Source organism: Pituophis catenifer, unplaced genomic scaffold, assembly GCF_029215685.1.
Source record: "Pituophis catenifer annectens isolate HBS135680 unplaced genomic scaffold, rPitCat1.0.hap2 SCAF_4, whole genome shotgun sequence".
NCBI lineage: Eukaryota > Metazoa > Chordata > Lepidosauria > Squamata > Colubridae > Pituophis > Pituophis catenifer.
The window spans coordinates 95,874,410-95,900,643 of NW_027256884.1; the positions used below are offsets into that span (position 1 = coordinate 95,874,410).

General features: G+C 36.0%; 1 protein-coding gene and 1 long non-coding RNA gene across 6 annotated transcripts in view; one reads left to right on the top strand and one right to left on the bottom strand.

Moving 5' to 3' along the window:
* The window catches only part of CIP2A (cellular inhibitor of PP2A), a 30,163-nt gene extending 10,877 nt beyond the window's left edge, over positions 1-19,286 (top strand). The window contains exons 7-21 of the mRNA XM_070943762.1: positions 108-253; positions 2,296-2,371; positions 4,810-5,034; positions 6,168-6,327; positions 7,575-7,716; positions 10,189-10,288; positions 10,543-10,661; positions 10,823-11,018; positions 11,494-11,568; positions 11,647-11,757; positions 12,073-12,269; positions 15,007-15,120; positions 15,665-15,747; positions 17,890-18,029; positions 19,060-19,286. Of these exons, the coding sequence (XP_070799863.1) occupies positions 108-253; positions 2,296-2,371; positions 4,810-5,034; positions 6,168-6,327; positions 7,575-7,716; positions 10,189-10,288; positions 10,543-10,661; positions 10,823-11,018; positions 11,494-11,568; positions 11,647-11,757; positions 12,073-12,269; positions 15,007-15,120; positions 15,665-15,747; positions 17,890-18,029; positions 19,060-19,230 (2,055 nt within the window). The 3' untranslated portion in view covers positions 19,231-19,286. The remainder of the gene's footprint in view (positions 1-107; positions 254-2,295; positions 2,372-4,809; positions 5,035-6,167; positions 6,328-7,574; positions 7,717-10,188; positions 10,289-10,542; positions 10,662-10,822; positions 11,019-11,493; positions 11,569-11,646; positions 11,758-12,072; positions 12,270-15,006; positions 15,121-15,664; positions 15,748-17,889; positions 18,030-19,059) is intronic.
* On the bottom strand, positions 6,127-25,694 carry LOC139316908 (uncharacterized). Of its 5 annotated transcripts, none has more exons than XR_011600397.1 (5): positions 25,420-25,694; positions 22,082-22,214; positions 20,634-20,771; positions 15,657-15,680; positions 6,127-6,272 (listed from the first exon to the last, which is right to left on the bottom strand). It is a non-coding gene; the product is annotated as an uncharacterized lncRNA (long non-coding RNA). The 5 variants fall into 5 exon arrangements; XR_011600395.1 differs by having other exon boundaries at positions 6,127-6,275; XR_011600399.1 differs by lacking the exon at positions 6,127-6,272 and adding an exon at positions 11,537-11,752.
* Between the last annotated feature and the right edge of the window lie 540 nt (positions 25,695-26,234).

Genomic DNA, 26,234 nt, shown 5'->3' on the forward strand with positions numbered 1-26,234 from the left:
AATTCCACAAGACCAAAAGTCTGATAGCCCCTTCCTTCCATTGAATGCAACTGACTTAAGCTATAGTGTAAAATTCATATGATTGTAAATCAGTTTTGTTTGTTTAGCTGTTTCATTCCAGAAATATTCACCAGACTTTCCAGTTAATATTTAATATCCTTGTGAATGGTGATGGAACACTAACAAGAAAATATTCTGTGGATCTGCTTATGGATCTCCTGAAGAATCCCAAGATTGCAGATTATCTTACCAAGTACGCTTTACATAATAAATAATATTTTTTTTTACATCCCTCTAATTATATATAATTATATATATAATTTTTATATCCCTCTAATTATATAGAAAATATATAATATTTTCTTATAATTTTATATTTATATATAAAAAATATATAATATAATTTTTTACATCCCTCTAATTATATATATATATTATATTTCCTGTGAATATTTTTCTTAGTTGATTCTTATTGAATGATTTCATTTGCTATATTTTTCCAATCTTTTCTTTGATTCTTTGGATCTTAAGATATGAATTGAATTCTATAATACTGTCCTATAGCTTTAATTTCTATTTAATGTAAGGTAATAAGGAATCATTCTCCGTCAGGATTTGTCAATAATCGGGCTAGATCGGGTTAGATCCAGCTAGTCTCTTCTAAAATTTTAATTAAAAAATATTGTGTATTGTGAAATACACCATTTTAGATGTGGGTCCTTTGTTTTAATTAAAGAAAAAGCTGTAATAGAATGAGCTGCAGCTGAAGGGTTACGGTCATCCTCCTTTCAGACTTTTTATCTTGCTGATAAGTATCTCAAATATTTTTTATTCTACTCCATTAACAGATTAATGTACAGCTTTGGTTTTCATTTACCAAATGTGAACATGCTTAATTTTTGCCCAAGGCACTAATGAACAGCCAGCCTAATTCTACTATTCTGAGAATTGTGGAATTAACAGAATAAGAGGAAGTCTCTGGCTATATGTATACATACCTGTGTTTCCCCGAAAATAAGACCCGATCTTATAAATTTTTTGCCACCAAAAAAGGCACCAGGTCTTTTTTTTGGGGAGGAGGGTGTCATTCACTGATTCACCTCACTTGCGTGTGTCGCCCCCGGCCTCATTTTCACTATCAGAGCCCTTCAGGAACTTCTTCTGCAGTCGCAGAAGAAGTGGGCTGGCAAGGCAGGTGTCGGGGTGTGCGAGGCCTGGCTGCAATTGTCCGAAGGTAAGTAGGTCAGCTTCGACCCCCCATCCCCATCCTAGCTTAATTTTTACCCATGTGCCTCGCCCCACCCCATGCATCCCGGAGTGGGACGGTCTTAATTAGGGCTTATTTTTGGTGTAGGGCTTACATAGGATGCATATGTAAAAATCAATTTAGGGCTTATTTTTGGTCTAGGTCTTTTTTGGGAGCAAACACAATAGTTTTCAACTTATGATTGGCTGGAAAATGGCAGCAACAAAGCAGTTTGATTTATTTTACTAATGTTCTAGTGCTACAGAATGTTTCAGAGCTCACGTTAGCAAAGCAAAGCAAGCCTCTCGATTGTTGAGCTCCACAGGGCAATCCCACAAGCGGCTGTCATTTTCCAAGTGGACTCTTCTGGGATCTAACCATATAACCGCACAAGCTAATCCTGAATGCAGCCACTCTGAAAGTGACAGCCGCTTGTGGGATTGCAGCAAGCACAGTCCCAGGAACGAAAATCTTTCTTTTGCTTTGCTAATGTGAATGAAGCAAAGCAAGGCACTCTATTACTGGGATCACACTGCAGTCCCCTAAGGGGCTATCAGTTCTGGAACAGCTGCTTCAGGGATCATGCCACACAGCCACAAGCATGTATCCAGCATGCCACTGTGTACATGCTGGGAGAGAGGCTGCTGCACTGCATAAGTGCATGTAAACTGGAAAGAGGCCACTTTGGCGCAAGCACGCTATTCAATGCAATCTTGTATTTCATAGTGGGTGTTTTGGGGGGGGGAAGAGCAAGAGCAACACCCAACCTTGCCTTCCAGCTTCCCCATTAACTTTGTGGAAAATAGCAATGAAGTTGCAAATGGTGATTATGTGACCACAGGATTCTGCAACTGTTATAAGTGTGAGTCAGTTGTCAAGCATCCAGATCAGGATCAGAAAACTGCTGGTATCATGGGCAGAAGTTCAAGAAACAGACATAGTAAAGTGTGTGTTTGATAAATCCCTTACCAAATAATTTTTATTTTTGCTTATCAAAATTTTCATAATTTCAACATTTTTTAAACTCCTTTTTTCCTTCAAAACTATAGGTATGAACATTTTACATCTTGTCTTAATCAGGTGATAGGCCTCCTTCATGGAAGAGATTCTGATTCTTCAGCAAAGGTACTTTCTAGGTGCACTTTCTAGGTGTTAGTGTGTGTGAAGAGAAGTAATTTGTTATATTGGCGAAATGCAGTAAACCACAATAATAAAAGTTACATCAGTGAATCTATATAACATCTACAAAATCTACATAATTCAAGTGTTTAAAGTAAGTTTAATATTAATGAAGAAAAATAAACTAATAAAAACAAACACGTAATATCAATTTAAGATTAATCTTAAATCAATAATCTTAACTCTATTAAGATTAATCTTAAATCATTAATCTTAACGCCTAGACCATGTAGAAACATATTACGCCATTTCTCATTTTTAGAATACAAAATGTTTCAAAAGTTAATAACAAATATACAATATAACTTGCATCCATTCCTTAACATCAGGAAAACAAGTTTTCCATTTACATACATTTATAAAGCCTTGATAAAACTAAATCTCTCCTTAAAGTTCCCAATTTCATATTTTAGAAAATAGTTCAAACTATTTTTCCACTTTTTCGAACATTCTCTTGGACCTTACTCTCCTGGCTTTTCAGAAATATCTGAAGACCTGGCTCTGCTGACCTTCTTGGAGCTCACAGACAAGCATGCAGCCATGGAACTAGTTAGGCCTCCCTTCATCTTTTTAATTTTAATTATTTTAATCCTGTTTTTCTCCTAATATAAATGTATACAAACTTTACACTTTTATATTTTAATTGTACATTGCCCAGAGTTGCTCTGTGATGGAGATGGGCAGTTCCTAATTTTGATAGACAGACAGACAGACAGACTAAAATAATTAAATAAAATAAACAAAACAAAACAAAACAATGAAAGAGCCAGCTTAGTGTGGTGGTTAAGGCATTAAGCTAAAAACAAGATGATCATGAGTTTTAGTCCCGCTTTAGGTATGAAGCCAAACTGGGGTGGCCTTGGACCATTCATGGTCTCAGCCCTAGGAAACAGGCAACAACATGCTGGGACCTGTCCAGACGGTTGCCAGGAGTGTCTACCCCCCTCCCCAAGTTCAACTATAGTATAATTTTACTATCTCCCTGCCTATGCTAACATGCTGTAACTTGAAATAAAAAAAGAACTGCATAAAAAGAGCTCTGTTGTTTAGACACACACACAAAAAGAATTAACATTCAATTTTTTAAAAAATATTCTTTAATCAAACAATATTTTCTGATGAATTAACTTCATTCATCAATCATATTTTATATTTCTTAAAACTTGAAACCACTGATTTTCCAAGATTTGGGTATACATTTATTTACATAGCTGCCTTTCAGTTCCGTAACTATTTCAGTTCTTTGTCCACCCAGTTATTAAATTTAATATGATAGCTTTTCTAGATAGCTGTCTTTTGGATGCCTAAGTCACATTTTTCTACTCACTGTCCCTCTAAATTAGCTCCTTTTCTATGTCATCAGTGCTATCGTCGGTTATCCTCTCTGCAGATTTTCCTTTCTGGTTTTACTTGTTCCAGGTGGATCCTTCATTGCATATTTCTTCTTCCTCTAGTAATTCCCCCTTCTCTTCTTCAACTGCTTTGGTCATATTGTTCCTTTACAATACAAGTAGCAATTCCATTTCACAGAAACTGACAGCATCAACCAAAATCTCCTTTGCTTGACAAAATTGGTTGAATGGAAATTATGGAAGGGTCAGGCATCAATGATTCTTGGAATAATAGCATCCTTGTATTGATAAGGGAAAGGAATTATTTTCAGTAATTGAATATCAGAAGAGTGGTTTATTTTTCTATGTCCCTTTGTAATTCTTCCCCTTTGTATGCTTGTGTAGACTTTCCATCCTTCTGATTGCTTTTTATTTGTGTCTGACCCCCCTCTGTGTCAATCAGTATGTGTCTGTGTGTCTTTTTGTGCCCTTTCCTATCTGTTTCATTTTCTGTGCCCGTGATCTATAACAGCCGTTTTGTGTTCTGTGTAACTGTCCTAGACTGTTCATGTCTATCACTTTGCTCTTCTTTCTGATTTTAAAAAAGCAACTGAAAATGTAGATAGTAGAAAAACTATGAACTTTTTCTTACAGGCCACAATACCCTAAGAGCCTGTTGGTTATTTGTCACACTTTCACAGATTCATTTGCTCACACAGCATCTTCTCGATAAATCCCCAAACATGAACTCCTGGAATAGTCAGATGCAATCCAAAATGATTAATACTATGTTATGTCCTGAGATAAACTACACCTTCTTGAAGAGATTGTTTGCTAATTTTTTTTTTTTTTAAAAAATATTAAACGTACATTTTCAATGCTGTAAAACTGCTTAAAATACTGAATGAAATGAACAATTTGATTATTTTTTTTATTTTTTAAAGTAGTATCTTAAAGCAATAGTGTGCTTCAGCAATAAAGCTTTGCGTCATAAATCTGAAATTGTAAATATTAGTGTAAACATTATTCTAATAATTCTTGTGTTTCTCTTAGATATTAGAATTGCTACTTGCATTTTGTTCAGTGACACAACTCCGTCATATTGTACGACAAGCAGTACTGGAACCAAATGTAGCAGTCTCTGCAAGTACAAGACTTGCAACTCGTGCTAAGAATTCTGACTCATCTATTGTTTTAGTACATTGGTCAAACCAGCCACTGGAAGTATCTGAAAAGTGTTCAAATCTTGCTTTGGAGCTATTCAGGGAGCTATTTGAGGTAATGGATTCAATGTGTTTTGGTTGTCGTGTTGGGTTACTTCTAGTTTTTTGTAGGAGGAATGTTTATGGTAGCAAAAAAAAATTATCAAGGAATCTGGTAATAGTTATTTTTACTAATAAATTTTTAGTAAAGCTTTTAAGCTTTAAAAGCAAAAGCTTTTGTGAACTTCAACTCACTTCATCAGATGCAAGGAGAAGCTAGTCTGATACCAGATTTAAATTAAAATGGCAGGGAAGGATGGGGAAGACAATTTTGTTATATAGATGCATGTAAGACAGATTACAGATTATAGCTTCCCAGAGTCTTCTTGAGTGGTGCAGGAGCTACTTAGATAATAATGATGATCATTGCGAGTAGCAATTATAATGTATTAAAAATGTATTTATTAAAACCTTTTTAAGATTGCCTGACACCTTTTGAAATATGAGTTCACCAATCTCTCTTAGTATCATTTTTTTAAGATAGTCACTGTGGTTTGTAACAGAGTGTCCTGGGAGATTAAAACACTCTATTATTTTGTCCTGATTTTGAGTTCTGATGTCCAAATTATGTTCATTTGTATGGAGTTTGTCTTGTTTATTCTACATAGAATCAGAAGGACATTGTTGGCATTTGATCACATAAGAGGAAGAATATATGAAGGGCACTTTTTAATCCGTGTGTGTACTTGTTAGGCCTACAAAGTAATAAAACATTTATATAAATGAACATTTGAAAATATTTAGGCAAAAACTAAAGTTCTTACAAATTTTCTTATTTTAAAAAATCTTTTATTTTTTATCCCTAAGGAAGTGCCTGCCTACTACAATTTTGTAAGTTCTTGTAATAAAATAACTCATTAATTATTATTTCATATTTTAAAAAGGGAAAGATTCTCAAGTTGTGTTTATGGAAATCAGATCAACAATTAACAGTGATATTTTTGTAAAACTGGTTAAAAATTAGGCTATTTAATATGTCTAAACTATAACCCTTTTAAAACTACAAACAAGAATAAAATTAAGGTCAAATCAAATTGATATAAAATTTTGTGGTTGGATTGCATTTTTAAAAATAAATTGGACTCCACAAAGTTTGGTGTATTTTTTAATTGTTTTAATGTCATTAAATTGATAATATTTCTGTTATAGGATGTTATTGATGCAGGCAATAGTGCAACTGCTGAACGCTTTGTGGATCTTCTTTTGCCCATTCTTCTCGACCATCTTCATTTTCCTGACTACATACTAGAAGATCTGCTGGCAAAGAAAAAATGTGAACGAATGATCAAGACTATTGATATCTTGATAAATATCCTTCTTGCAAATTTTTGTTATTGAAGATTGTGAGAAAATCATGCATTTGAAATAAGATACATTCATTTTAATTACATAAAGCTTAAAAACAACTTCTCTATTGGATAACAATGCAAAAAGGAAAAAAAATTAAGACAAAATAGAGACACTCACCTAGATAATTTTAAAACAGATTAGGACAGTTAAACCTTTTAAAAAAATGTTTAAACATTTTTCTTAGTGTTTTATATAGGAAATGCATATATAATAATGCATCAATAATTGACAATAACTAACAGCAGATTTCTTGATACTTACTTTCCTTTCAGTGTGGATTTTTGTTGCATGACACCTTATATATCAGCAGAAATATTTGCCACTATAAATTTATAATATTCAACAGAAATTAAGAAAAATTAGACTATAATAAAATTATAAGTTATTATTTGACTTATTTGGGAAATTGTGGTAAAATACAGAAGAGCATTCTTCATTTGCCAGTTATTGTGGGCATTACTTGAAGATTCCACAAGTTTTTAACAAGTTACTTTGAATTAGCTTTATTTTCCTGTTTAGACTTTCATTTTGCATCACTAGAGAGTTTTACTTACAGGCATCCTCGCTTACTGATCACAACTGAGACCAGCAATTCTGTCACTAAATGCCATGATGGCTAACTAAAAAAATCAGGGGACTTACAACTTTGCATCTGCTTTTGACATTAAGCAAATTTCTGCAGTCATCAAGCAAGATATCGTGGAATAGCAACTTGCAATTTCCCTTCCATGTTCTCCATAAATTCTGCTTGTTAGAAGCGGGTTGTGAAGCATGTAAATAACACTCATGTGACCGTAGTTGCTACAATGTAAAGGTTGATTGCAAAACTATTTTTTCCCCTAATCAGAAGAGAATATATGTAGCTCAATGTTGAACTGTGAAGCCATTGATGTTTCTTAGTTTGGTTGTTTGCTTGCAGATGATGTATGGAGTTTGCTTCCTATTTTTTCCCTGTTAATATAAAAGCTTCCAGTATTGCCTTCCAATATTAGTGGATATGTGGTTTTTCTCCTTTGTAGTTTCTTGGGTATTTTCTTTGGATTGTTTGTCTGATGTTAATTCCTCCTTTCTTTTTCTCCAACCATCAAAACTTTGAGAGGTTGTTAAACAAAGCAATCAGTAAGTGAGGAATATTAACAGTATTCGTTAGTGAATTTGACCATAAACTGAATATTTCAGAAAAACAGAATCCTTAACAGAATGTACCTCTTTGTGCAGATGATATGCTGAAAATGCATGTCATTAAAGTTTTAACAGCTAGCAAGTGTGCTACTTTAATAGAACACCAATTTACTTCTAGTGGAATTGATTTTAGTTTTGGGACAAAATTTATGGACTGTGAATTGAGGTAAGCACAACCTAGTGTTTTTATCATTCTTTTTTATTTTTTCCAACCCATAACTTTTTATTTCAAAAGAATAAATTGAAATTTTGTGGGGACTAATCCCTATTATTATGAGCCGTGGTAGCTCAGTAGTTAGAATGCAGTACTGCAGTCCTCTTCTGCTGACTGCTGGCTGACTGCAATTTGGCAGTTCAAATCTCACCAGACTCAAGATTGACTCAGCCTTCCATCCTTCTGAGGTCGGTAAAATGAGGACCCAGATTGTTGGGGCAATATGCTGATTCTGTAAATCGCTTAGATAGGGCTGTGAAGTGATATATAAGTGCTATTGCTATTATATTTTTGTGAAGCATTTATAGCTAACAAACTTTCCCTAAAATTCACAGTCTGTAGTTCTATTTTAGCTGGAATTTAATGTATAAATATGTGATTGCAATAATTCAACAATTACTGTTTTTTAACTTTGTTTTTAACTTGATGAAAAAAGAATGGCAAAGTTTTTCAGAGTACTATTGAATCATAATAGGTTCTTATTATAAGCATAACATTTTACACTCCAGATTTTAGAGCAGTGTTGACAAACTTTTTCGGTACCAAGTGCCAAAATGGGAGTGTGTACACGCCAGAAACCAGAAAAGCAAATGACCTGGTCTTCTGGTTTCTGGCGCGCATGCACGCATGAAGACCAGCTGTCAAGTGTGCATGCACCAGCTCTGCCCTGTCTTTCAGGGGTTTTCACATCTCCCTGCCCACACCCTGGTCCCCATTAGGGTGGCAGGACATCCCCACCGATGACCGGGTTCCACAGCCCGGACAGGGAAAGTTAGGCAGGGAATGTTGCCTCCCTCCGCTAGAAAGCCGGAGCCCCTTCCCAGCCTCAGAGGTAAGGGGCATTGGCATTCCCGGGGCTCGGCTTGGGGGGACCAGCAGAATTGGAGAACCAATGCAGCCCCCCCTTATCCCTCAGCAGCATCTTCCCACTTCCTGGCAGGCCCAGCTCTTACCTCTTGGCAGTATCTCCATTTTGCTTTCTCCTCTGGCCCTCCTGGGGCAGCTCACCTCCCCGACAGGCGCTCTTCCTTTTCCTCCTGGCTGCTCCAGCATCCTGGCTGGAAGTGGCAGTGCGAGAACCGCCGCCACCCCCCTCGCAGGAGCAGCAGGCGGGGTTGCCGGCTTCCCAGCCAACAAACGCTACTCCATGCACCCAAGCCAGCCAGGTGCTCTGGACTGCGGACGTGCATCGGTGACATGGGCTGTAGAGCTGAGGCTGCGCAAGAAGCCCGCTTGGGCAGGGAGGGAGGAAAGCCCTAACCCTCCTGCCCGGGCCAGCAGCTCTGCTCCCCTTGCTCTTCCTGGTTCCAATGCAGTGGCCACCTGGTCTTCACATGCGCGGGAGTGCCAGAAACCGAAAGAGCAATTGCCCGGTGCGCATTGGCCAGCTGGTTTTTGCGCGCGCATGCACGCCATAAACCAGACCAGATGGCCAGTGCGCATGTGCGTGCCAGAAACCGAAAATCATCTTTCTGGCGTGTGCATGCGCACTGGGCGGCTGCTCTTTTGGTTTCTGGCACTCGCGTGCCTGGAGAGATAGCTCTGTGAACCAATTCCAGCACGTGTGCCATAGGTTCGCCATCATGGGTTTAGACTAGAGTATTCCTAAATAAGAAACCCAATAACCGTGGAGTTATGTGTGACAGTCCCACATCAGTATTCAAAAGGAAGTCTAAATAGAAGTGCAAGTATATATTCATTTAAACATAAATGGATGAACACTTGCAAAAATAAGGAACTCTACTTTATCAAGGGTTACCCAAATTCCTGATTTTTCTGGAATAGTATGTGCAGCCAAAATAGAAATGTTGTTGTACCTGTTCAGATGTATGAACAAGGCAACTAAAGATTCTGTTCAAGATCAGCTTTTTCCCTCTCTTCCGTAAGATGAGTCCAACTGAAAGTGTGGCAGAATTTCAAACCTTTCAGTCACGTATTTCCCCATTGATCCATCTATCTGCAGTTTGGCAGTTCGAATCTCACCAGGCTCAAGGGTGAGTCAGCCTCCCATCCTTCTGAAGTCGGTTATATGAGAACCCAGATTGTTTGGGACAATATGCTGATTCTGTAAACTGATTAGAGAGGGCTGTAAAGCATTGTGAAGTGGTATATAAGTCTAAGTGCTATTGCTATATATTATAACCAAATTTTTTAGCCCACTTTATCATCCTTAAGCTGTTCTTCCTATTTCAAACTTCCACAAAAGCTTATACATTTTTACAATTACGTGTTCATCATCACTACACAATGGTACTTCAAATTCTACCTTATTTTGCCCCAAACCATGTCTTTATTTTTTTTTACCTTCCTGATAACTACAGATGGAAAGCATATATCCTTACGCCATTACTTGCTGTCTTGTAAAAGTAATTATTTTAATTTTGAATGCTTATTCGTTATAAAATTTTCTCTTAACATTTTTAGCAAACTTGCTGCTGATCTAATCTTAAAAACACTGGATCTGATGAGTAAGCTTAAGCAGCTGGTTCCTAACATGGAAGTCAGTTTTTACAAAGTTCTTCAGGTACAAAGTTTTAAATATTTATATTAATCACTCTAAAAATGATACTGATCATTTTCAGTGACTATTAGACTTATCAAACAAACCTCCATAGCCTTTAAAAACATAAGTATCACCTGGGAGATGAAAAAGGGCTGGAAGGAAGGTGATGCCAAAAATTTATCACTTGTACTGTTTGTGCAAAACCCTGTGCAAACCACTGCTGGCTGTTTTGAAAAAGAAAGGTTTTTTTAAACTAACAAGTGCTCTATATCTAGGACCAACGCTTGGTTTCCCCTTTGGCTTTTGCTTTAACATCAGACCACAGGGAACAAGTTCAAGCAGGACTTAGAATATTATTTGAAGCAGCCCCATTGCCAGATTTTCCTGCCATAGTGTAAGTTTCCTATTGTTTCTTTAAAAAAAAATTCTGTCTTTCATAAAAATGTTTTTGAAAATCTACCTTGAGACCCTGCCATTATTTTACGTTCTGATCTTATTCTATAAGACACACAGTTTCCCACTGATATCGCCTTTTGTGTGTGATGCTTTTATTAGGCTTGGTGAAAGTATTGCAGCCAATAATGCTTACAGACAACAGGAATCTGAGCATGTCTCTAAAAGAGGTCACCTGCAGGCATCCATGACTTCTGTAAATTCAGTAAAGTCCTCTAATGTTTGCCATCCCAATGATGGTGATGCTACAACTTTCAACATTCAGGACCTGATTCACAAACTCCAAACTGGCTTGGAGGTTAGTGCTTTTAACACAAAACATTTTTGTCTTGATATAAAATTAAACTGCAGTACAGTGTAGCTCAGTATGGAACTTGAATCTACAGTACTCAGAAATTTGGACAAATTCCACTAAATATCTGAGCGAAGGAAATGAAGTAAATTGATTTTGTAAGACAATAAATATGAAGCTTTGTTCATAATTACAGTGCCTTAAAATCGGTATACTATAGAATCAATTAATATGGAAATAAGTGGATTTTCATTTGTTCTGTTTTGATACACATTAGTTATAGGAGCACAGAAAAATTTGTTTTGTAATATTTAAATAATTATATTAATACCATTAATACATAGGTCATGTATAATGTCACTTTGTGAACAGAACTTGTGTAGTCATTCCTCATATCAAGTTTTTTATTTGTCCATATAGGTACAATTTTGAATTAAGATTTGCATATTGCTTTAGCTTATATTATGAACATTTCCAACAGATGAAGGAATCAGTCACAGACATCAGGGTATCTGAAATAATAGAAGTATATGAACAGAAACTGTCTGCATTGGCAGTGAGTATATTTAGTAAGACTTTTATTCATGTGTATGCTCTGAATGTGCAGTTCATTTTGCAATAATTTTCTTTTTAGTCCAAGGAAACTAGGTTGCAGGACCTTTTGGAAGCAAAGGCATTAGCTCTTTCTCAAGCTGATAGACTTATTGCCCAGTATCGTTGCCAGAGAGCTCAAGCTGAATCTGAGGTAGGTGAAGCAGAATTATCATATAAGGATTCATTTATTACTTACATCTGTCAATACAAAATTGCTCATGTAATCTGCCTTGCTTTGTATTTGAAAATAAACTCTAGATTATATATTTCACTTACTTGGCACTATCCTTTTATGATTGTAGATGTTTGTACATCTGCAAATTATGCTTTAAAGGGTAATTTGCTGTCTGGGTTCTTGAAATTTAAAAGCCTTAAGTGCTGGTTTAGTATTAGCATGGTTCATTGGTCTAGTGTCCTAACATTTCATTCACATAATGGAACTGTCATTTTGCACAAATTCCAAAAGGCTAGGACGCTTGCTTCAATACTGAAGGATACAGAAAGAAAAAATGAAGATCTGGAGTCACTATTGAAAGCCCAGCAGACAGAATCTGAACGTGCACAAAGTGATATTGAACAACTATTTCAGCATAATCGGAAACTGCAAACAATAGCAGAAGAATATGAGATACTGAAAAGATCTTCCATTGATCTGCTTCAAAAGTAAGATATAAGCCTGCTAAGCATTTCTCCATAGGAAAAAAAGAGAGATTGCACTCAGACTATATATATAATTGTTTATATCATCAAAAAGGATAAATATAGAGATTTTATTTTTATTGACAAATAGAATTTGTAGGCTCTATAATTAAAGGAACATTGCTATGTGTCCAACCAATCCAGTTATATCAAGCATTATAAATATTTTGCTTAAAGAACAATATTGGATCCTTCTGGTATATGACCAATTTCAATAAAATTATTTTATCTTAGATAAAGTAACTAGTGCAGTTATATATATGTAACTGTCGCATTCACAACAAACCATTTTATACCAAATTTATATTTTGCTGATAAAGAAATAAAGCAAGACTAGTATAGATCTATTTCAAGCTTTTTAGCTTTCATCAGCTAGGCATACCCTGCTTGACTGCTTGAGGGCTCCTGGATTGGAGCTGAAAGGTGAAAGGGAGCAGAATGCCCCCTCCCACATGTTGGAGTAGACCAGGTGTCTCGATAGAAAAACACTTAATCTTTCCCCTGGCTTAAGCTGATGAAGGGAGGAGAACTTGTGGCTCAGAAGGTTAATTCAACTGCCTAACATGCAGGAAGCCCAAGTTCGAATCCGAGTAAGGGTATGGCTAGCTGATGAAAGCTAAAAAGCTTGAAATAGGTCTATATTGGTCTCCCTTCATTTCTTTATCAGCAAAATATAAATTATATATATATATATATATATATATATATATATATATATATATATATATATATATATAATTTATATATATATATAATATATAAATATATATATATATATATATAATTTATATATATATATAAATTTCAGAAGCATCCACATAAGACCCCCACATAGGATTGAAAAAGTATTTTGCCATGGAACCCATGTGAACTTAATTTGATACTTATAGGTAGCCCTTGGCTTACAATCATTCGTTCAGTGACTATTCAAAATTACCATGGTGTTAAATGAAGGCATTACAACTGATCCCTGAAGTTGTACCTGTGGAGAGCCTCCACGTTACATGTTTGCAATTTGGACACTCTGATCTCTTGGGGGCTGGCTGGAAAAGATCCATTCCAAAATCCAAGCAGGATTATGGCATGGGGCATTTTCAACCAGCCTCTAGATCCAGATCCAGATCCAGATCCAGATCTTGTCTCTTAAGGCTGCCTCAAAAAGCTTCATGCTAAAACCTGAGCAGAATTTTCAGCCACAGAATGTAAATGCTTCAGAAGCCTCTTGATTCTGGGACTAAACATCCAAGTGGTTCTGAAGCCCTTGAAGACTCCCCAACACTTCCATGCAGTCTCTTGCAGCAAGGCCTGGGGCTTGCAGCTTCCTTCTGGCTCTCCCCCCTACATTGATTGTGTGAAGCTGGCAGGAAGTTGCCTCACCTAAGGACTGGGACATTCACTTAATGATGGCAGCCATGATTACCTTTATTGTCATTGCTATGCAAAGTAGTTTGCACTCTTCTTAGTGATGGCAATCCTGATTCCAATTGCCCTAATACATCTAGGACTACCTGTAAGTGCCAACAATTCCTCAGTAGGATAAATTCAGCTCACTGCATGGGCTGAAAAAAGGCTGTCTAGGAAAGAGGTTTCTACTCTTCAAATAGTGTTGGTTGAAATTTATCAGATATTGCAAAAGTTAGATAGTAAAGGCATATAGGTTTTCTCAAATATTTTAAATGTAAATGCAATACCTAGCTGTTGCTGAGCTTTTAAATAAAGCATTAATACAAAATTTGGACAAATTTGAAGTTTTTAGAAGCCAACAGCTAAATTGAACCCTTTGCTAATCTTTTTCTACATAGGTATGAGAAAGCAAGTTATTTCATAAGACCATATTACTCATTTGTGAAAACAACAATAACTTTTGGCTAGCAAACTGCAAAGTTAGGTCTTAATGTTTCTTAGTTGTGGGAACTTTTTTATCATACCCTCAAATAGGTAAAGCAAAGTGATAGAAATAGAAGCAATTGAAACCACAAATTTTGCAAAAATCTTTCCCCCAAAATAAAAACAAAACAAAACAAAGAATGAACAAAACTCTAAGAGAGAAAATGCCTGATTGAAGCAATGTAAAGAACATCTTAAGAGTTTACGAGGTTGTTTGGAAATTGAGAGGTATCTTGGTGAATAGCTTGTTTATCTGTAGATCTCAAAATACAATTTGTATAAGTATAAGTAAAAATTAACTGCAGATGTTACATGTTTCTTTTTGATAGATCAGATTCTGTTGTCTCTTATTACTAGAAAATAAGTTTATTGCTTATTCAAAAATTATATTTATATTTCATGCAAGCTGCATAGAGCTTAAAGATTTGTCATGCAATTAATTGGTGACAAGATTTTTTTTTAAAAAAAATGTGTATTCTCTAATCAGAATTCCTTATGGAATAGTTTCAGTGCTGAAAATTGAATTGAAAGTGGTAAACACACAATTCCAAACACAGAGAAAGAGGATAAATGTTTTGAATTTGATAGGAGGTTCTAATATATACCAATGTAAAACAATATTTGTAGCTCAGGGTTGAACTAAGATTTTGTTGCACTGATGATATTACCTAGTTGGGTGATGAAACATTTGCAAGAAAACAACCAAACTCAGAGAGCACAAGGACCGCACACTCTAATATATGTTATCAAATATTACATTATGAAAATTGCATAGCATTCATTAATTTTAATAGTAATAATTTGAAAATTTTAGGCATGAAACTATTGAAAAGCAGTATAACAATCTGCAGGGAATGTGTAATTCACTGAATAAACAACTTGAGACCCTTAAAAGACTGAATGAATCGTTGAAGCAACAGAATGAAAAGTAAGTTAAGTTTTTTTGTAAAGTTTAAAGAAAGCTACATTTAAATTAAATGGTTTTGTTGAAAGAAAAGTTGTATAGGTTTTTTTTGTCAAACAGCCATGATAAAGATTATTCAGTAATTGGGGGAAAATGATTATTAGTCAAATTAAAATTATTTTTAAATAAAAATATTTTTGAATTTATTTCCTGTTGCTAAGATTCCCGTTTATATTGTTGTATGACTTTGACATCATATGTCTATTCCAATTGTACTATCTATTTTTTTTCTCACTTGTCACCCACCGAACTTCAACTTTTTATCTTATTCATTTTTTTTCTTAACTCCTGTTTTCAATATTGTTAAATGACATGAAAAGTTTCATTTGGGCCTGGGGTGCTTCTCCCTGTTGAAGGTACATCATATGAAAATAAACTTTGATAACACGTAAGGCTGTTGTTGGTATACATAGCTACAGTATGATATAGTATGATACAGCATATCACTATTTTTCATATTTATGAAAAATTAATATGTGAAATCTAATATTTATGCTTACAATTTCAGAACCGTTGCTCAGCTTCTAGAAACAGAAGAACATAGAAAAGAATTGAACAAACAGATCCAAGAAAAAGATGGACAAATATCAAGTTAGTACTTATAAATGTATCAGCTTTTTCATATAACTGTTCATAAAGAAAGGGTAAAAAAAATATTGCATATTTGTTGGGTTCTTCATGCTCCCTTAGATTGGCTGTTTTTTGGAGACATTTCATTGCCTGGCTGTTTATATCATTACATATTTTATATTTGAAAAGCTGTAAACCTGCAATTCTATGTTCCCTTTTAAGACATCCCAAAGACAAGCAGTATTTCAAAACCCTGTTTTCTAAGTTGTGCAGAAGAATCTGCCTCTAATGCCTCTGGTATAAAGCATACAAATCCTGCTCCTTCATTTTAAAAAGCCAAGCAAAAAAATTAGACAAGTTGAATCCTAGTCTGCTCCCCAAAAAGGCAGGAAACTATTTTATTTCAAGCATTATTAATGCTAGTGAAAAAACCTAGAAAAGCAAATGTTTTTAAAAATAAAGTGCTATTCCTTATCTTCTGCCCTGACAACAGAAGACCATAATCCCTTAGAGCCTAGGAGAAGAAAATTCTTCTACTGTTAATTTGCTCCGTTCTGCTCCTTTTCTTTACTGTATTTGTCAATGGTCAGTATTACACACGTTGCACCCTGGTTCAGGATATATTTAAATGCTAACTTAATTAATGGGACCCTTGAATTGTTTTGCTTTTGAAATTGTACCTATACTCTGGATCAAATCCAAGATTCCTGGTTGCCTGGGCTATCTTGCCAATTTGGCTAAGAACTAAGTAGAGGAGTGAATGATCTTTAACTTCCATAACCCATGAAAAGGGTTGCTAATATTCAGATTAATCTCTATGTATATGGAGCTTCTCTCTGTTGACCTTTTAGTTAGATGTGGCAGCTGGTACACTTAAAATGACTCAAGGTAGAGCAGAGGCCTGCCAAAGGAAACTGCTAATGTCACCGCCACAGTGTCAGGGACTAAGCATAAGATAGGGCATTCTGCCCTCCATACCTGAGTGCCCACCACCAGGGCAGGATCCTGCCATTCCTACCTCCTACTACTAGATTTCATCACCCCTGAGATGTTTAGGATCTGGGTTTTGCCTAATTTAATTTAAACTATTTATAGGCCACCTGCTTATGTTTGACAAACAACATATTCCATGACAGCTAGTCCTTGAGTTACAACAATTCATTTAGTGACTATTCAACAGCACTGAACAAAGTGATTTATGACAGTTTTTCACACTTACGACTATAATAGTGTTTGGTCACATTGTCATGTGATCCAAATTCAGACTCTTGGCAACTGAGTCATATATGACCTTCTAATAAGCAAAGTCAACAGGGAAGCCAGATTCACTTAACAACTGTGTTACTAATTTAACAAGTGCAGTAATTCACTTAACAACTGTGGAAAGAAAAGTCATAAAATGGGGCAAAACTCCCTTAGCAACAGAAATTTTGAGCTAAATTGTGATCGTAAATCGAGGACTACCTGTACGTGGACTCACAATTAAAGGCTAAGAAAAACCTTTGGCAAACAGTAATTGTAATGCCGAAAGTGCAAGGTATTTTCATTGGTGATGAATATAAACAGAAATATCAGTACACAAGTCACAGCACAGATTTTTAACAATACAAAACAATACTTTCTTCATTTGGCCAAATAACAGATCTCTCATCATGCGTTAGAAACAGTAATTGTTGTAGCCAGATATATTGAGAAAACATGGCTTCGCTAATTAAAGTAAGTTGCTGAATTAACTAATACAAGCAGTTTCTGTTGTTCAGAATAAATTATTTATATGTAAGGCAAATTAGGCAAAAAAAAATATGTGACTTCATATGTTCCACTGAGCTGGAATGTGATTTCTTTGGATTTGGTTTAGTGTCACCTGTCATTTTGGTTTATTAAAGAAGCCATGGTTAAGTGAGTTGTGGCTAAATGCAATATTAAATTTAGGTATTACACTTTGTTTCTTAAAATCCCCATTTCAAGTATGCAGTAAACTGAAAAATGCATCTTTATTAAGACAAATGCTGAGGACTGTAAAATGTGAGTGGTCAACGTTCAGCAGATGGCAGTGCTGCACAATTCATGCAATGATGGTTGTGGGAAAGTATTAGAGTCCAAAAGTTTTGGAGTAAACCACTTTGGGGAAAAAACACTTTTTTCTTACATATTTTTCAAAAGATTTACAACAGAAGATAAAAGTTCAAGAAGAAAAACTAAAAGCCAAACAGAAGGAAAAAATAGATATGGAGGACAAAATGGACATTCTTAGAAAAGAGCTAAGTAAAACTGAACAGGCAAGAAAAGAACTGAGTATTAAGGTAAGTTATTTATTTAGGATTATTTGTGTGCTGCCACTTCTTGTGATTCTAGGGAACATAGAAAAAATTCATTGTCGGTATGTATACATATTGAGCAAATATGTATAAAATTAAAAATGAATAGAGGTTGCAAATATATCTAGAGATATATTGAATTAAATGAGATACACTCGAGTAAATTAGGATACAATTTCAAGATACAATTTCTAGTCATCTTAAGAGTCATAAAAATAATAGATATTAAACAATTTACATCCATATATAGTGCCTTAGAAACCTAATCTGAGATATATATGTATGTGTGGGTATATTTCTTTTTAAGTTGATTATTTCTAATAATCAGGGAAACATGAATTTTCTTAAATGTTTATATTTAAAAGACTAAAGGTTTTATTTGTGATTGTTGATTTATGATTTATTGGTTTTGTGGTTGTACGTTGCCCAGAGTTGCTTAAAGTAGGTAGCCATATAATTTTTTTAAATAAATAAATAAATAACTTTTAGACTTTCATTTCAAACCTTTGTATATAAGGTAGGGAATCAGTTACTTTTTCTGATTTTAAATTACAACTGGTTTGATTTTATTCTGATCCAAACCACCAGATACATCACTGTTTAAACAACTTTGGTATGGTAATAGTGTGCACTGGTGGTAAGGTAATCCGTAGTATTACTTCACTGTTATTTGAATTTACAGAAAGCACAACCTAGGTCAAAGCTTTTTTTTTTCTTCTGTCTCTTTATGTATATTAAATTGATTTTCTGAAATTCGGATGATTATAATTTATTAATTGAAATGTCATCCAAAATATACTTAGCACAATCAATAATTAATAACCCAACCACTTCAAAATATGCTTTATGGGTTATTGTCTAATTGCCAACTGGTTTGTCAGTTTAGATGTTCTAAGTAATTGCTGTTACCTATAGTGTGGAACTTATTGGAATTTGATTTCACCCAATGTGAACAGAGAATGCATATTTGCATGTTTGTTAGCTATATTAAATAGTGTATAATATGTATTTTCAGGCATCATCTTTGGAAGTTCAGAAGTCACAGTTGGAAGGACGATTAGAAGAAAAGGAGGCTTTAATCAAGCTTCAGCAAGAAGAATTAAACAAACATTCTCATATGATTGCAATGATTCACAGCTTAAGTGGTGGTAAACTAAATGCAGAAACAGTGAATCTCAGTTTGTAGAGCAGATTTTCCAAATATGCAATTAATGTCATTTTATGTTTTGTTATGAAAAACATTTTAGGTAACTTTCCTTGAAGATATTGTGGCTTTTATGAATAGTAGGCTACATTCTATTCATTTTGACACTAATATGTATATCGCTATTGGTTGCCTTGTTTATGAATTTAACAAGGACTAGATATAATTTTAGAAAACATAAGTAAAAAACCATTTGATGCCCAAATTATCAACTGATAGGTTTACTTAAGTTAGTAATTCTACTCTTAAACTGATTTTACAAAAGCTTTCATTTCCTTGTATACAAAATGTTGTAGCTGAAATCTTGCTGGTTAATCTATACATTCAAAATGAAAGTATGCAAATATATATATATATATTATGTACAAAAACATTTTAAGTCTTATATTGCAATACAGATATACGTTAATGAATTGCACATTTAAAAGAGGTCTGAATTTCCCCCAAAAAACAGAGTAGAAGCTCAGTTTTCATATCTGGTGTAAATGTCAAATAATTCTATTCATAGTTTTTCAGATTTAGAGATTTCTGAAGTTAATAGTCACAGGTTGTTTTTGTTCCTTTTAAAAATCTACAAGTTTTCTAGTATTTATTACAAACCTATTTTTTGCTGAAGGTAGACAAAGATAGTGTATATTTTTAAACTATTGCATGAATATGTTTTAAAATAATGAACTTTCAACAACTATGTGTAGTTTAAAAATCAACTTACAACATATAGGGCAAGGACATATTTTCCTATTGTACTTTATATATCTGTCCTCTTTAATGATATAATGAAACCTGATTATGTTTGGAGACACTGAAACTCCAAAACAATTAGTATTAATTCCACTTAAGAGGGTAGTGATCATATGTCAATATTTCAACAAATACCTTTACATTTTAAATTCTATGTGTCAGTCTTCCTCTTTAACTATGTGCAATTGATGCTGTCAATTATATTTTTGAAAGCTATTCTCTCCAACTTGGAAGTGGTATTTGACATTTAAATGAAGTATTTATTACGGACTCTAGTGGTCTTTTTATATTTTTGTTGTAATTGCCATAATTTGTCTGGAAAATGAAATAAATAACGTTATGCATGGATCTTTGATTGATGAAAACTGGTTTACTTTTTTCTTCCAATTTATCTTGACTTGGAACTTGCATGAGCAGTTCATAATTAGTTCCACAGTCAGCCCCTTGCCATTCTTTCCTATAATAATTGAGGTCTTCCAGATTTTTCTTTTCCATCAAAAAAACTGTTTGTGTATTCAATCTAATGATGCCATGTATGATGTACTGTATTGTTCATTTTGTTTGTTGGAAGGCTGTTAGTAATGAAAAACACTGGATTGGGGAAAATTGATATACCATTCTCTTACTCCATTTCTATTTCTTACATCATGCTTTTCCAGCTAGGTTGTTCTCCTGAATATTTCCAACTTTGGCATTCCAAACTGCAACCACAAGCAGCACAGAGTGCTTGCATATATTGTCAATTTCAGATTCAGCTTGAGCAGATAACCTGTCAATCTTCTCTGTAACAATGGTTGAGGCATAAAATTAGTTAATCATCATTAACTAAGACTTGTCTGCAAAGTCTAATTGATATTATTTAATCACTGTTTGCTTTGTACCCATATATTGCCCTTTTTTAAAAATTTTGATTTATATGCCGCCCTTCTCCGGAGATTCAGAGCGGCTTACAATGCGTTAAGCAATAGCCTTCATACTTTTGTATATTTTATACAAAGTCAGCTTATTGCCCCCACAAACCGGGTCCTCATTTTACCTACAATATCATTGCCCTTACAATATCATTCCTGATTATGAAAGCAATGCCATTCCTGTGTGTCTTATATAGTAAGAAGTATGATCTTTTGGCTGAAAGTGTCCAGTTCCAGCCTATCTAATTAGCTAATGCCTAAGATGTTAATGTATGCCCAATTTATACATTTCTGTGCTGATTTTCTCATGTTCCTGATTTTTACATTCCATGTTTCTACTGTATTTCTGCCTTTGCAGTTTCAGATTTTATTATACTGCAATATGGGCAACTAGATGTTCCAGAGGCTTTAATCCAGTGGTGAAATCTAAATTCTTTTACTACCGGTTCTGTGGGTGTGGCTTGGTAGGCGTGGTGTGGTGTGTGGCTTGGTGGGCGTGGCAGGGGAAGAATACTGCAAAATCTCCATTCCCAACCCATTCCTGGGGGAAGGATATTGCAAAGTCTCCATTCCCATCCCACTCTGGGACCAGCCAGAGGTGGTATTTGCCGATTCTCCGAACTACTCAAAATTTCCGCTGCCGGTTCTCCGAACTGCTCAAAATTTCTGCTACCAGTTCTCAGAACCTGTCAGAACCTGCTGGATTTCACCCCTGCTTTAATCTCACCGTGTCATAAACACCTTTAGTACTCTGATAAATCCTCAGCTTTTCTTCAGTAGTATGTCAAGCATGTTCAGCAAATTTATTTAAGAACATTTATATGGCCACCCAACTCACTCTCAGTGACTCCAGATGGCTTGCAAGGATAAAAACCCAATATAAAAACAATAAAAGCAATAACACCACCACTCCAACTACAACAATCAAAAAAGCCATTTGATAGACTCCATCCCACTTTGTGTCCCCAGGCCTGTTGGCAAAACCAGATATCCAGGCCTTGTGAAAGATTGTCAAAGTGGGGACCAAACTTATCTCTAGGAAGGATGTTCCACAGGGAGCCACTACAGACAAAAGCCTTGGCCCCACTAGATGGACCTCCTTAGGAGACAATCTATTGTATATATAATGTATAAATACCGTACAACAGTGCATGCTAGGATGATGAAAAAAATTTACACACCTAAGCTCCATTTGTCAAGTGGAGATGGTAACATAAGTTTCCATTAAAGAATGACAAAAACAGCTCTTCCCAAACGTCATCAAGAATTAGTTTCACTAATAGCCAACAAGATAGTAGTTTTGTTTGGTGTGGCCTGTAAAAGGAATAAGCATAATTGTTTCCACAATAAAACTTTATAAATGGCTCTGGTAGATCTTGCACATGGCAATTTAAATGTCAAAGTTTCCAATGTTCTCTATAAAAACATTAGTTTTCAATGAGCCCTTTTTCATATTTTGAGAACAGATATTTAATTGTATGGTGCTGCCATCTGCATTCAGAGAGCAAATGATTCAGCATATACATACAGTTTCACATACCATCTGTTGGGAACACCTTAAACCAAATGCATCTCTTGCAGGAGATTGTATTAGCTGTGGAGGCAGCTGTGAGAACTGAGAAGAAGCAACTGTTCAAAGGTTTTCCTGAACGCTCTGAATCACATTATGCCCTTTGAATCTGGATCTCTGAACAAGTTTAATATGAAACCCTTGGAATCTTCACTTGTGCCTGGTTGATCACAAAAAACAGTAATTGATAGAAACTAGCTATCTAAATAATAAAGGCTTAAGGAAAATGTCTTTGGAAATGTTTAATAATAAAAACAACAAGGAAATGGCAAGAATAAGAATAAACACATAAGGAAATGGCAAGTTTTTAACCTGATTTCCTCAAAATCATGTAATAAATGTTACTGATTTGTTCAAAAACTTATAAAGAGCTCCTGACTGAACTTTTCAAAGCTGTTTTCTCAGTCTGAAAGCCAGTAACTAGATAATTAAACTACTCTTTCTTCCTGACTAATTAATACTAATTAATGAGATGGACATTATTTATGAGAATCAATAGGCACAGGATATAACCAGACAAGGCTTCCTTATTTAAGACCCATTTTTTTCACTAATGGTAATATAATGGAAATATAAAGCAAATTCATGACACTTCCTTTAAAATCAGTAGCAATTACTTATGATTGTTTCAAAGTTACAGCTGCTGCAGTGCCCTCACAATCATTCACCCCATGACTTTTTGCAGGTGTGTCACAGCGCTCCCTGCCTCTCTCCCCCTACCCCATATCCTGCTCACCCTGCGGGCCTTGGGCCTATTCCCCACACTCCTGGCATCCATTGCATACTTACTTCTTGAAGATCTCTGGACCTCATATTGGGAAGGTCAGGGCACACGTTCCTGGGCCACATGATTGCCTCCCAGAAGTGGCCATCATTTTCAGTGCACCCACAATTCCGTGCAGGCATTTCCAAATGTCAGTTGCTTCTGCAAAGCCACGATAAGCATATCAAAATGGCCGCTTTCACAAGGATACTGCATTAGCCAGGGATGAATTGCTTTGTTTTGCTGCCTGCATGCAATTCTGTATAGCACTGCAGAATTGCAGGTGTGCTAATGATGCCACTTCCAGGAGGCAGCCATGTAGCCCAGTGCCATCTGTCCTGTACTCCAACATGAGGTCAGGTAAATAAGAAGGAATGGGTAGAGCCTAGTGGGGTGGGAATCAAGCCTAAGGCCTATGGAGATTCAGTGGAAGAAGGAAAAACCTGAAGGGCTGGAAAAAAAACATGGGATATTTTATGGGTAGAGGATAATTTGGGAGGTCTGGGGGAGGCAGGCCTATGCCTGTGTTAGATTTTTAAAGACCTCACCCGCCACTGAGACTGCCTGTGAACTCCACTTAACAACCCACATTTTCATTTAACGGCTGCCTCAAGAAGGGCAGGGGCTGGGGATTATTAAGTGGCACCATCTCACTTAACAGCCATCATCACTTGCAACCATAATGGGCACGCTCCATTATGATCATATCTTGAGAGCTACCAAAATTCCAGAACTCTGGCTGGACATGTAATCACAGTAGTTCTAGAATATCACAAATGTCCTAGATATAAACTGGAAAAAGATTAAAGTCTCCCATATTTTCTTGAAAAAATTGAGGTCAGGGCAGTTTGGAATGAAAACTTGGGAAGACCGTTGTTTGTCTGTGAAGGTTAACTGAACAATGCCCTTTTTATTATGGCATAAACTAGACACTTTTGCCAATGGTTTTTGTGTTAGAGTATTACTGCTTGTACTACCAGTTTATGTGCTTCTGCTTGAATGCCCTCAAAGATTTAATGCAAGACTTGTCTGTTTTTGTCCTAATTTTTCCTATCAGAAGACTATACAAAGTGCTTTATATTATTTTGTATTTTGAACAGCTCAGTTCAGTAATCTTTAATCCCTGTGATAAGTCTATAACATGGTACTAAAGCAATACTTCTTCCCCTGCTTTTTATGCCTGAGGATATGAAATAAACATTTCAATGAGAATGAAGCAATGAGAATAATGAGAACAGCATAAACTAACAAAATAATAAAGGACCATAGTCTATACTCTTCCAATCCAATTACCTGTGATTAAGTTTAGCTGAGCTCAGTTGGATGTGCATCTGAGCGAACAGAGCAAGATAGTATTCTTAAAAATATTCCGGTTCATTGCAGCACCCAGACTTTTTAAAGTCCAAATAGTTCTCATTTAGTGCCTTCTTTAGTAACCATTAAGATTTAAGGTAAAGGTAAAGGTTCCCCTTGCACATATGTTCCGACAGGGTTCCGACGGCAAGCCAATGTCGTCTGACAGCGCCCAGGAGTAGGGCGTTCTCTGTGGGTGCTCCCACCCTCTGAAATGAGTTGCCTACTGAGCTCCGGATGGCTCCTGATCTCCGCTCCTTCCGTTGGGACCTGAAGACTTGGCTGTTCAAGCAAATAGGCTGACTCTGATTCTGGGTTTTATTATTTATTAGTTAATTTGGTTTAAAATGGGATTTTGTTGTACATGATTTTAACTTGTGTTCGCCGCCCTGAGTCCTTCTGGAGAAGGGCGGCATATAAATACATGAAATAAATAAATAAATAAATAAATAAATATGTGCTAGTCATTCCTGACTCTAGGAGGCGGTGGTCATCTCCATTTCAAAGCTGAAAGGCCAGCGCTGTTCGAAGACATTTCCGTGGTCATGTGGCAAGCATGACTAAATGCCAAAGGCGCATGAACACTATTACCTTCCCACCAAAGGTGGTCTCTATTTTTCTACTTGCATTTTTTTATGTGCTTTCAAACTGCTAGGTTGGCAGAAGCTGGGACAAGTGATGGGAGCTCACCCCATTACATGGCATTAGGGATTCGAACCACTGAACTGCTGATCTTTCGATCAACAAGCTCAGCATCTTAGCCACTGAGCCACCACATCCCCAACAATTAAGATTTACAAGATGATAAAAAAACAAGAGTGCATTTCACTCACCCTGCTGCCTGACGCTCATCAGCCTTGCTGTCCTGCTTGGCCCTGCCATTCCTCTCAAGGCTACTCATGCCATTCTCCATATAGCTTCTGAGACCTTCCAACCATCTCAAAAACAACATACGCAAGTTTGAGAACGATGGTCATGGTCTTCCTGTGAGGTTTTAGAACGCTTCAAAAGTTTTCCAAAGCATTGTAAGAATGGCACACGCTATTTGGACAACGGTGGATGTGGCCTCACAAGATTTTAGAAGGAAGGCCTTAGATATCTTTGGAACATTGTGAAAACACTGTGCACTATTTGGAGAACAGCATGACCAGTTTTAGAAAGTATGTTTGGCCAGCCCAGCAACTGCCTGGCATTGAATCAGACTGGGTGTGTCTTGTGAGAAACAGGAGAAAAATGGTGAAGGTCATTTGGGCTCAACAGGGCCTGAGAAACACATGGTAAATGGCCTTGGGAAGAAGGCCTGGTGTGGCCAATAGGTCAGCTGGAGGTAGCAGAACCAGCACAGCAGAACCAGCAGGGCTTCTACTTTAGCCCCATCACCACTGAGAAATACCATAAAACAGGGCAGCCAAAAAGCAGAGATAGGTGGCAGGGTAAGTGGGTGGGAGGAGCTGAAGTATCGGTATGGTTGTAATTGTGGATGGTTTGCCAAACACCCAAATTTTGATTCTATGATCACAGAATCATTACAACATCCATAACTTTGAAGACTGGGTGTAATAAGTATCATTTATTCAGGTCGCCCATAACCTTGAACAATAGCTGAACAGATGGTTGTAACTCAAGGACTACATGTATGATATTACTA